Source organism: Columba livia, chromosome 11 (genome assembly GCF_036013475.1).
Source record: "Columba livia isolate bColLiv1 breed racing homer chromosome 11, bColLiv1.pat.W.v2, whole genome shotgun sequence".
Taxonomy (NCBI): domain Eukaryota; kingdom Metazoa; phylum Chordata; class Aves; order Columbiformes; family Columbidae; genus Columba; species Columba livia.
This window is the reverse complement of record NC_088612.1, coordinates 13,760,924-13,773,017: the sequence shown is the minus strand read 5'-3', so window position 1 is coordinate 13,773,017 and position 12,094 is coordinate 13,760,924. Positions and strand designations below refer to the sequence as shown.

Below are 12,094 nucleotides of genomic sequence, written 5' to 3'. Positions count from 1 at the left end.
GCAAAACCAGGTATTATAAATAGTTAAAAACCAGGGATTTAATACTTCAAGCTTTTTCAGTCACAACTGTTTTTTTATGTGTGCCTTGTTGAAATGCAAGAGGATTTATTAATTCTGTTCTCATGAAATAAGAATGGTGAAGGAGAAGAATCACCTTGTAGTGATGTACAGAATATAAAATGGCATAGCTAGTATGGTCATAATCACTAACTATTTACATTAATTTTAGAGATAAAACTATTTAGGAAGTGATTGTAAGAACAATGTATGTGATGTTCATAAAGTAATTGTAACTCTTAGTCTCATAGCTTCTATTAATTTAAGCCTTTTAAAATTCAACTGCTAATAATGCTGTCAAAAGGATATATAGCAGCATGCTGATCTTTTTCTTTCCCCCTCTTAGTGACCCATATGTGAAAGTGACAGTGTATGATCCAGCAAATGGAGTCCTTACCAGTGTTCAGACAAAAACTATTAAAAAGGTTAGCTGTCTTATCTTTGTGGGTGTGATGGTTTTGTTTGGGGTTTTTTAACAGACTCTAGAGGAAAAGGTAATACTCCAGGAAACTGGGGAATTAATCTGTCACTTGAGTGAATGGACAAGGGGGAAGGAATGTTCCATGACCTACGCTGTGTCTCTGTTCGTGGCATTATTTTGGTATTTTCCCTTAAATAATTTTAGTGAAAGGTAGAGAAGCACTAAAGATAATGAGGTGAGTACTGATTCAGACTACATAATTCATGGAAATACCGGATTGTTCTGATTTTTCTGAGATCTTTAGTGATACAAGAATCTATCTTGCTGTCCAACTTTTACCTCTTGTGTTTGAAACACAAACGCAGTCTTTTGTGTTTCAATATCAAATTGCACAGTTCACCTGAATCATGATGCTACTTGTTTCTCTAGAATACCTGCAGGAAAAAGTCAGTCTTAGTACTAGTAACTTACATTAGTTCAACTAAAAATGAAACAGTGTATATGTGAGAGGGAAAGTACTCTTACAAATTGTTGTTCTCAGATAGTGACTGTGATTTATGTTCTGAGATGACTCATGCATTTTCCTTTCATGTTGATAATTGTTAGTTTAGCTATGATGAGAGCTCAAAGTATCTGTAGTATTTGAAAAAATAGCCACAATGGGAAGATGCGTTTAGTTGAGCAGGTTGTATGGCGTCTGGCCCACCTGTGCCTGGTCTGTCTCAATTATGTTGAGACATGTGGCGTTTGCCAAGAGTTAGTAATTTCAGGATTAGCACATGTTGGTATGTAAGCAATGTAGATAGTGGACTGAGGAGAAGGTAGTGATTATTACTGAAGACATACCATAAATAAACTGATTTGGACTGTATAATGGGCCCTTCTCTGCATCCATGGCATTAGACAAAACCTGAGGATACTTGCAGAAATTGTCTCCATTCTGCACTGTATTAACAGTATAAAACTCCCATGACTTTTTCCTGCAATAGCAAGGTTAAAGCTTTCGTACATTTTTCTTAACTGGATTGTTACATGAAATAAAACAGATGTAAAACATCAAAAAAACACCAATATAGAATTGTCACTGTAACCAATGCTGCTTTTTTTTTTTTTCCTTCCCTGTCCCCAGTCCTTAAACCCAAAGTGGAACGAAGAACTCTTATTTAGAGTAAGTGTTTTTAACAGCCTTATTACCTATGTTGGATATTATATTAACACATTAGGAAAAATCTTTTCTCACTATTTCAGCTTAAAAAATATATCTTTAATGTTCTGAAACCGCTCACACGCTGCTTTCCTCACAAGTACGTTTGTTAATGTTTTTGTTTGTGCCAGGGTTAAATTTTCAGTCTTGATGCTATCTTCTTTGTTCTGTGAATGCTTAAAAGCATGAACGTGGATTTAAAACCAGTTTGGGATAGCACCAGTCTGGCACACTGGTTCTGATAGAGATGTGATGCATGGTGAAATGGCAGCAAGATGTAGATTTGCTGTTTAACTTAGACCTTTCATTTAGAGATTCTGCTGAAGATGAGTGCTGGAATTCAGCACATGTTTTAACTGTGAATGTATTTCTTTTTCCTAGGTTAATCCTCAGAAACACAGACTCCTTTTTGAAGTATTTGATGAAAACCGTTTGGTAGGTCCTTCTATGTTAATATTGCACTGTATTAAAGACTTGAATGAAAGTAAGTTCATTCTGATTCAACATGGATCAAAAAAACACACCAAACCACCTTAACATCTATAAAACCTAAAGCTAAAGGCACACCTGATTCATTTACTTATTTGACATTACCACACTTTGTGATTCTCTGAAGCAGTTATATTATTATTCTTTACTTCTAATGTTCTTTAACTCGTAAAAGTGTAATTCTTATATAGTGCTTTTTAAATGATATGGCCAGATTCTTTGGTGATATTGAAAGCTCCACATCAAATGTTGATTTTTCCCACGAAGTAGTATTGACAATGTAGGTACCTCCATACACGGTGTGAGAAGCTTCTTCAGTGTGTGAGCAGTAGCATCAAAGAAAGCGTGTGTGACTTTTCTTTGAAAATCTGAACAAGTGGACAGTGAATTGGGATCTTGTAGATAGGTGTTGCTCTCTGAATGGCAGGTCATAAGTAAGATAAGGATAGATTGTGCATTTATTTTCTCAGTGAAATCAAAACTAATTCTCTGACCGTGCTCTCCTTTTGTATGTGAAGCTGTCTAATTACCCGTCTTTCTATCTGTATGTTTTATTGTAAATGGATAAGGCTGGTAGCAGTACAGTCACAACACTCGCATCCTAGGGCCGCTTCACAGACATCCCTTACCGCCTTTTTCTTCTGCAACAGTTTGAAACTAATAGGAAGGATTGGATGCTCTTTAGTTTGTGCTCCACAGTTTCATTCTGATAGCAGTTTTAAAAGATCAATTTGTGCTTGATTAGTGTGTTAGCTATGAAAAGCTATTTTTTTTTCCTAATGCTTTCTGCCTATATTCAGAAATCCATTGTATCTTTTAGGGAGGTGCTGCTCTGCTAAAGTTGGGAAGAGTAAAAGTACATGTAAATATAAGTACAAACTATCTAGAATAAGTGGATTTGAGAAAGAGGCTTGTTTCTTGGTTATAGGCATGACACAATCCCCAAACCACTTACTTCTGGACTGGTGGTATTACCTGACCCACGTGTTTCAAATATGGTGTCTCTTATGTTTTTAAAAAACTATTATAAAGGAAATCACCAGCATTTGTGGCTTACATGGCGGGTTAAATGTGATTCTTAAGATGTTCAGATGTTCATCTCGGTGTGTGTTAGGGGCCATGATGTATTCTCCGTGAAGTCAAAGAACTTTGTCTTTTAGTCATTGGAACGTTACTGCCACCTCCTGGAAGCCAGGAGATGTGATTAGAAGTCTGATTCCTGATTGTCTTGGGAGAAGGACAGTGCTTGCTTTGTGGTTTCCACCAGAAGAATTCCTTAGCATTCTTCCTCTAACCTAGAGTAGATAAGTTGTTTGACCTGTTTGCCTTATGGGAGAAGAACAAATGAAACATTTTATTGGCATCAGCTTGGAAACGGTGCTTTGTTTCCTATGTATGATTATATTTAGACCTCATTACTCACGGTATAAAAATAACACTAGTATTTTCTGCCTTTTCCATGTCATTTGGTGAAGCCTGCTTCTCTTTAGCTTGCTCTCAGAAACACCAAGTTTCTATCCCAGTTGTCTTGAGCTGTTTTAAATAAGTAAAATCGTTGCCTTAGCTGTGACTGTTGTTTAGCATTGACAAGCTCCCCCATTTGTATTAACTCATCTTCACATGTGAGAAATCATAGGTGCCTTGCACTCTTTTTCTGGCTTACACAGCTGTGATCGAAAGGTGTTTCATCTGCCGTTGTTTTACTGGGCTTTAGTGTTAATCATTCTTCCTTACTTCTACCTATTGAATGACTGTTTAAACTCTAGGTGTGAGCAAGCTGATAAAACAGAAATTCTTTTGCATTTGTGAGACCATCCTCCCAACAGATAGTTTCCTCTTTACAAAAATTTGTCCTAACTGCTTTTATTTCCTGTAATTTTGGGGGTTAAACTGAAGCCTGAAATATCTCCTGTTTGTTTAAGAAATGTTTCTTTCTTGAAAATCAAGCTCGAAACTTACCTTCTTCCGTGTAAGGGTTCAATTCAAAGTCTTTTTGTTATAGCTTTAAAACTTGTCAAAGGTCACCTGTCTTGGATTTGGTAAGAGAACACTAAATCTGTTTTGTTCTGCTTATTTGTTTCACACCATTAGTAAAGGGCTTGAGGAGTTTGTAGAGTCCGCAACTATGGTTGTCTTTAAAAACACCATTAGAAAAATCCATCAAGAAGGACAATGAGATCCCTTATGAGATGGACTAATTAAGGGACTAGATGACTTTTTGCTGTCTCTTCCTATCTTACAATAACTTGTCACAATTATGTATCTTTCAAATGAAATGCCGAAGCTGGTTATTGCTACTGAAGACGTCAATGATGTTGATATTTGAATGGAACTATTGGTACGTAATTTTTTAAAAATTTGTTTTTATGTCAACTCTAATTCAGCAAGACAGACTTTTGCATTTTAAAAGCCATTTTATATTGGCTAAGGAAACTGTATTAGACTGGCTGTACTTATACAGTTATAGCTAAGCAGGAGTGACATGTTGAGAAATCTCGCTTGAATCTTAAGCCTGAGTTACCATAACATGTCAGCTTATAATTCTCTTAGAGATTTCTTTAGTAAAAGTGAAAAACATTTCAGGTCATCTGTTGGGGGAGAAAGTGTTACTTTCTTTTACTAAAAGCAGTATCTCTAAAGTGGTTGCAATTTATTGCGTATCACACTAACATGTTAGGAACTGTGCTACTAATAACTTTGTTGGGGAGAAAAGGAGCTTTAAGAAGTGTTTTGTTTACTTTTCACTCCCATATCTTAGGGTGGTGGTGTAGGTTTGTTTGTTTGTTAATATATTGCTTAATGTTCAAATTTAACTTTTTGAAACTGTGACCAAAAAAATATTGTGTGGTATTTTCCTTTCCTCTTCTCCCTGTCCCAGTCCCCCTTCAACATATAATGTTAGTTGGTAAAGGGTAAAGAAATAAATGAACTATTGTATTTATTACCTTTTATGAATAACCTAGTATTCATTTATTGCTGTATTCTAATAATGGAATTCAGGTAACAGAGGTTAAGTAAGCCCTGGAGTATAATTAGAAAACAAGTTCCTTGCTTGCAAACAGAGTACTGTGGATTTGATTCTGGGCTCTTTTTTGGGAAGGAGGTATAAATGTTGATTTTACTGCCTTCTAGCTTAAAATACAGTAAAGGTTAAGTAAATATGGAGCAGGAAAAAAATCTAGTAGTATGACCTATAAAAGTATAAATGGCCCAGTGTTCTTTTCTGTTTAGCACTTTTTCAGCAGCACTAAGTAATTTCATCTTAGCGCAGTAGTGTTTAGTGCTGCACCACTTATGACTTCTGTATTTAAAAGTACCTTCTTAGCCAAAGGTGTTTTAAAAAACAAACAAACAAACCAAAACACACACAGAGGCAAAAAAACACACAACAAAAAAACCAACACCAAAACATACTTAAGAGCAGGATTCAAGATTGTCTTTTTTTGAAGGTCCCACTAGGTGCCAGCAAAGGACCTTTTCAAATGATATGAGCCAGTGAAACATTTTGTAGGAATTCTCGGTCCCATTACTCACGTAAGAGTTGACAGTAAATTAACTTAGTGACATGCCGATCATTTTATTAAAAAAAAAATTAGCTATGAACGTTTGTATAGAATTATACAGAATAGCTTTCTTCTGTAGTTGTGCTTGGTAATCTTATTTCTCTGTGCATACTTTGTTCAGTGTTTTAAAAGTCTGCATAGTTGGTCATGTATTTGTATGCTACACTGAACTCTAATGAATGTCTGTTTATTGTTGGCTTCCAGCAGACAAGATGAGGTAGTTCAGTTTGTAAGAATTGTTTGTGTTTTTCTACCTTTAACAGCTGTAATTTTGAAGGGTTAAAATAAAAAAATAAAAGGTTAAGATGGTAGGCTGAAAACAAATGCCAAATTATTAATTACAATAACTTGTTGTGGTTCTAATTCAGTTGCACATCACTGAAAAATATGAATTATTTGGCAGGAAAGGCTTCTACTATGTGCAGCTCTTTAGAAGGTGTGATTGCTTAACAGCACGTAGATTGCGAGATAATACCAGATTTCTTTAAAGTTTTATTTAAACAGCGTAGAAGCACTTCATTTAAGGAGAAGGCTTATTTCACTGGTTTATGCATTATTCAGACCTCAGCAGTTTGCTAGCATGGCTACTATTTGGAAATTCAATCCTAGACTTGATACTCAATTATATGGGACTTCATTCCTACCAACTTCCTGTAATTCTAAACCTATGGGTAAAAATATTAGTAGTCATACGCTGCTGAGGAAAGTGCGGACACATTGACTCAGCTAGTACAGCTGCAGCAGGCGTTGCTGTTTTAAACTTGGAAGTACTGGAAGTTTATTATTGTATTCATGCATGCAAATTGCAGCAGGTATACTTAAAACAAGGTCAGTAGCATTTGTCAGTGTGTTGCATTTGAGGTCGCTGGAACGTAAGTGCTCTGTAAATGAATGCTTTCTGACTGCAAGCAATCAAAGACGGTCCAGAAACTGCAGTTCAACAAATGGCTGACTTATTTCAAGAGGTACAGTGTGGGTTTTTTTAACACTAGTATCTTGTAGAAATTAGGACAAAGACTGCAACTTTTATGGGCTTTTACTGTTGTGATGTACTAGCACTAGGTTCTGTGCAGCTGCCTGTAGCCTTTCTGCCGAAGGATCTTTGTGGTTTTCATTTGCTAACATGCATGGAAATGAGAACAAATGGCACGGCGGTTAAGATTGCATTTTGCTACCCAAAGAAGCAACACGGATCCGTTATTGGAAACCTCTGAAGATGTTTTGGATAGTAATAATTGTATGCACTTCAAAAAATTGCAAAATTCTGCACCTAGTGTTACACAAATGAAACAGACTCCTAGACAAGTTGCTTATGCACCTGTAACGCAACAAGTAATTAATCAAGAGGAAAATGCAGCTATTTCTTCACTGCAAGTAAAAAAGAGCACCTCACTGCACATTTCTCTACAGACTAGAAAATATAGTGGCTGTTTTCGGTCTGGTGATGCTGTAGCTGCTGGTGAAGACACTTCATTCATTGGTACCGGTAATGAAGGAAATTGTGACGCTAGAATTGTGGTTGATCATCGATCTAACGACAGCCTTCTGAGCAGCGCTGCTCTGTGCAATGGCAGTCTCAGCAGTGCCACAGCCAGTGACAGTGGATCGTTCAGCAGCGCTGGCAGCGACTACGGATCATGTGCAAGTACCACAAGCGATGGAGGTTCATATTGTAACAGTGTCGTCAGTGACAGTGGCATTCTTTTGACAGGTGACAGTACTTTCTGTAGTACTGTTGTTCATGGTGATTCTTCATACAGAAGCACTGCAAACAACTGTAATCCCTACAGGAACAACTCATCTCAGGAAATTCTGTGTACAGGTAATACTACTTTTGACCAAAATGCTTTGTCAGTGAGGAAGAAAACGAAAATTCCACTGCGACGTTGTTCATCGCTGGTTATTTTCCCTAGGAGTCCTTCCAGTACTCCTCCAGCTTCTCCAGTAAGCTCAGGTCAACTACCACATCGAGGCGCCTATCAAACATCCCATAAAATAATTATTTCTCCTAGTGAGCTGGCACAAAAAGAAGATGAAACCATTTCCAAGGGATTCCTTTCAACAGCAGTCAATGGACTTCGGCTGTCTAAAACAGCTTCCTCTTCTGGCGAAGTCAGAGACGTTCGACCGCTTTATTTGAACACGTCATTACAGGGCAAAAGTAAAATTTCGAGTAGTTCTGAGCAGGCAACTTGTGAAGAAGTGTCTGATGGCTTCTCATCTATTTCGGTTCATCTCGCTCAAAGAGCGTTTGCATCAAGCAGTGAAATGGTTAATAGCTGTTGCAGTCCCGAGTTAAATCTGAACTCCAGTGCAAAATACCCTCATTTAAAACTGGCACGTAGCACATCTGCATGTTTACCCTCAAAAATAGATTCAGAATATGAGATTAATATAAATGGACTAGAAAGACCAAACGCACAGGTGAGCAAAACCCACCATGTTTTGCAAAGAAGTGTTTCATTGGAAGGATCACGTCAAAAAGTTTCTTGCTGTTTATCCAGCCTTAAATACAAGTGTCATAGTGCAAGGACGTCTCAGTTGCACATACAGTTCAAACCCGGGAATGAAGGAAAAACAACTGGTGTTAAGAAAAGATATGGAACCTCTAAAAGGGAAATGTCTAGCACTTTGTGGAGGCCCCGTAAGGTGAGTGTTTTGGTTTATAGAAAAATTGACAGCTGAAATTTAACCGGAAAATTATAGAATTTACAACTAATACTTTGACATTATGATTTCAGAATTTCCTGATGGTGTTAAACTGTCACCATTAGGAAGTAAATTTTTATATTGCCTGCAGGAGTTGGTTTTAAATTTGTTACTTAGAATATGGGACATACAGTAGCATGGGTGAGTAGGTATTACAGTGAAATAATTGTATTTAGTGTGTTCCAAACACTAATTTCCTATTTACATGAACTCAAAGGGGTTTTCTTTTCTAGTTATCTAGACATGGGAATTAATCAAACTTCAGATGAAGTTTTGTAGTTTTAAATATGTAACTTTACTTCTCAGTAAATTAACAGAAGTTACTAAAATTGCATGCAAAATGGGTACAAATTAGTGAATTACTCCAGAGTCTTTTAGGTTTATTTCATATAGGCTTTATTTTACAGAACAGTGCTCTATGTAGAATTAAAGATAAGTAATATTTGAGCAGAGAAGCTGTAAATACCAGTTTTTTCTGTATACACCCTGAACCACAGGAATTTTCAGAGTTTCCTCTCAATTTTTTTTCCTTCCAACCACTACTTCAGCCTGAGCAGTACACTGTAACTTAATACTTCTCCTAACAACATCGCTGTTCAAATTATAGTACTTGGGTCTAGAAGGCATATATTTTTACTTTTTTTCTGGTAATGAAACTCACATCCAACTAAACTGCAGAAGTGTGTTTGCTCTTATTAACTCTTAAGGGAGTTCATATTGTTTGTAAGGCGTAAGCCACACCTGTTTAAATAATGTTGTGAAGACTTGAATGATCTGAATAGTATGTATTAGTTTTAATTGTGAATGCTGATAAAAGTGCAATAATTAATGTTTACCAAAATTTAAGATCTCATTCCCTATGAATTGACACTACTGTCATTTAACTAACACCCTTGTTTAAGCAAAAGGCTTTATGCCCAATATCTTTTGTTATGAGAGTCCCTTTCTAAACTAGTAATATAATTACTTTGGATGTATTAGCCTGTAATTTTCAGTCTGTTGTTGCTCTTGGAGTAGTGCCTGATGATTTTAAACTTTTTTAATTCTTTGGAGTTTTGTATTACTTTTTGGTTAAAAAAAAAGTCTGAAGAAAAATGCACTTTCCTTCTTGTAAACTGTGACCTATGTTTAAGCTTCCTTTTAAAACTCAGAGTGGGTCACAGGTAATCACTATGGGTATTGTTTAGTGATTCCTCATCCCAAAATCCAACTGTAAAATTGATGGTAAATTCCACAGTAAGCACAAACAGATTATGACATATTTTAAGTAGTCCGAATCTAATTATTATTTACAAGTATATTGTAAAAAGGAAAACATGTTGAGTCATGCACTTCAGGTATGCTTCTCGGCAACTTGCACCGGTAGCCTCTGTGTTTAATGACAGTTGATATGTAAGAGATTTTATATTTTAATATTGAGTAGCTTTTAATAAATTCAGTTTAGATAGAATCCCAGTTCAGGATTAGATTGTTAGCAAACATTTCCAGAAAACTTTGTAGGAGGCTGGACTGACAGTGGTTTGTTTCGCTTCCTGGGAGTGGTGTTTACAGTAAATTGACATCAAATCTAAGGAGATTTAACTTTTTAAAGCGCTTGGTAGCATGCATCTATGGTTGTTGAGCATTTTTACTGTGTTAATGGGGCAATTTTAAGCTTTCTGGATTCTCAAGATTTTTGTCTTCTGACTGGAAGATGGGAGAGACAAGTTTAAAAAGAAAAAATAATTTTAAAAAAATCTGAATTCCAAATTGTTGCTGTTATCTTGTACTTTTCATGTGTTTGCAAATATTAGATTTGTGCCATGTCTACATACAAATTCAAAAGATCTCTCTTAGAAAACTGGACATTGAAGGTTTTATAGCAGTATACTTGTTTCAGATTCCTTTATGCAACAACAGACACAGGAGCCATTCTGCCCTGAAATGGCCCACTCAGTCTTTATGTAAAATCAGTTTTTAGAAAATATCCTGTAAAACATGTTACCAAAAAATGTAAAAGCTTCCCCCACCAAACCAAACCGATTGTTGACTTTATAGCAGTTCAGCAATTCACTGGAATAAAAGAAATAAATATTATTGTATTTGCTATTACAGTTTTTGTGACAAATGCAATAGATTCTATGGCAATCATTTAATTATGTAGTCCAGTTAATTATCATGGTGTATTGTGACTCATTTAAAAATAAACAACTCCCAAAATATTTCTCTTGACTCCAGTTAGTCTGGCCTAGTATATTGATATGCTGAGTCTGGGTTCAAATTTAACAAGTTGATACTGGAGTAGCATTTAGTAATGTCAGCTATCTGCACAGAGCAGTCATGAAATCAAATCAGCGCTTTGCTCAGGGACTGTGGAGTCTGAAGCAGCGAAAGGTCTGTGCATTCTTCTCTTTCGTGCCTAGCTACCAGCCTTCAGCCGCCTCCTATCACATTTCCTGCTTTCTATAATCAACAGCTTGTTAAAGGCTGACTTAAAAAAAAAAAAAAATCAAAACACCATTTCTGCAACAACTGGCCTTGGATTATTTTTAATTAATTTGAAAAATGTGGAGTGGTGATGGCTCACATACCACTGCTGTTCTTTACTGGAAACATATTGAATGGGTTCTGCAGTAGATAGTGGAATTTCATGTATGTGAAGCAGGAGGAAGAGGTGGTCTTGGTTGCAGCAAGATTGTCCTTGACTTCGTGTTTCTGTTTTTATTGGGTTTTTTTAATGCATCTATCTCTTGCTTCTGGTAGAAATAAATCTGCAACTAAAGCACTTTGACAGCACAGGTGTGAACTGAGGGGTAGGAGTACGGGAACAGTTTACATGTCATCTTACGTATGTAAACTTCAAGAGGTGTAGAGGAAGGCGGAAGCAGTGACTACAGTTCCACTCTTAGTATAGACCATAAACAAATTTAAAAAAAAAAAAAGCTGTGCTAATCTCTTCCACAAGTATAATATTTTGCTGACATCTCTGCTGACATTGGCCATTCCTTCCCTGTCAGTATCACTGCTGATTAGATAATGTGAATATCGTAAATGTACTTGTCTGTTTCAGCAACTGTATACCTTTAAAGTCATTTGTTGTACAATTAAGGGAATAATTGTGTTATTGTCCTTTTGTTTACAAATAATTTTACTCAAGCTTTGTCTCTAGCAAATGAAATAAATGTTTTGAAGCAAAAAAACTTCAGAGGAAGTATACAATAACAAAACATTTTTTTACTGTTAGGTTTGTGTGAGGAATACCTTTAGGTGGAACTCTCAAGCTTTTTAAATGAGGTTCTGGAACTCTGCCTTTTGTATTTGTAAAAGGAGATACTATTTGAATCTTTCAGTACTAGATTTACATTTTGGACGAACAGTAATTGGAGGGTTTGTGTGTGAGGATGTCTCTCTGCACTAACTTACTTCCCAGCTGGTCTGAACGTGCTGAGGGGACCAGAACCAGTGCTGCACCAGACCTTAACACCAAATAGTCTGAGGTTGTCCTCTTTCTTGCATCCTCTTCAAGTACTGAGCTTCTGTCTCAGCAAAACTCTTTCACAGAAGATAATGGTCCAGCCAGTGAGAAGTGCCAAGAGAAGGGCAGGAGAGCTGTGGCCTATCGCCAGCCAGCTCCATCTTTGCATATCAAGCAAAGAGGCTGCACAGGTATCT

The 12,094-nt window shown here is 36.5% G+C and overlaps 1 protein-coding gene across 4 annotated transcripts in view; it reads left to right on the top strand.

Annotated features, from left to right (window-relative positions):
* Positions 1–12,094, top strand: part of NEDD4 (NEDD4 E3 ubiquitin protein ligase) — a 56,941-nt gene that overhangs the window by 11,911 nt on the left and 32,936 nt on the right. Inside the window, exons 3-5 of one of the 4 annotated variants that reach the window (XM_065076951.1) lie at positions 404–482; positions 1,608–1,646; positions 2,064–2,117. The exons of 1 other annotated variant lie outside the window; for it this stretch is intronic. In XM_065076951.1, the coding sequence (XP_064933023.1) occupies positions 404–482; positions 1,608–1,646; positions 2,064–2,117 (172 nt within the window). 2 more of the 4 variants (XM_065076953.1, XM_005511158.4) reach the window with 2 other exon arrangements.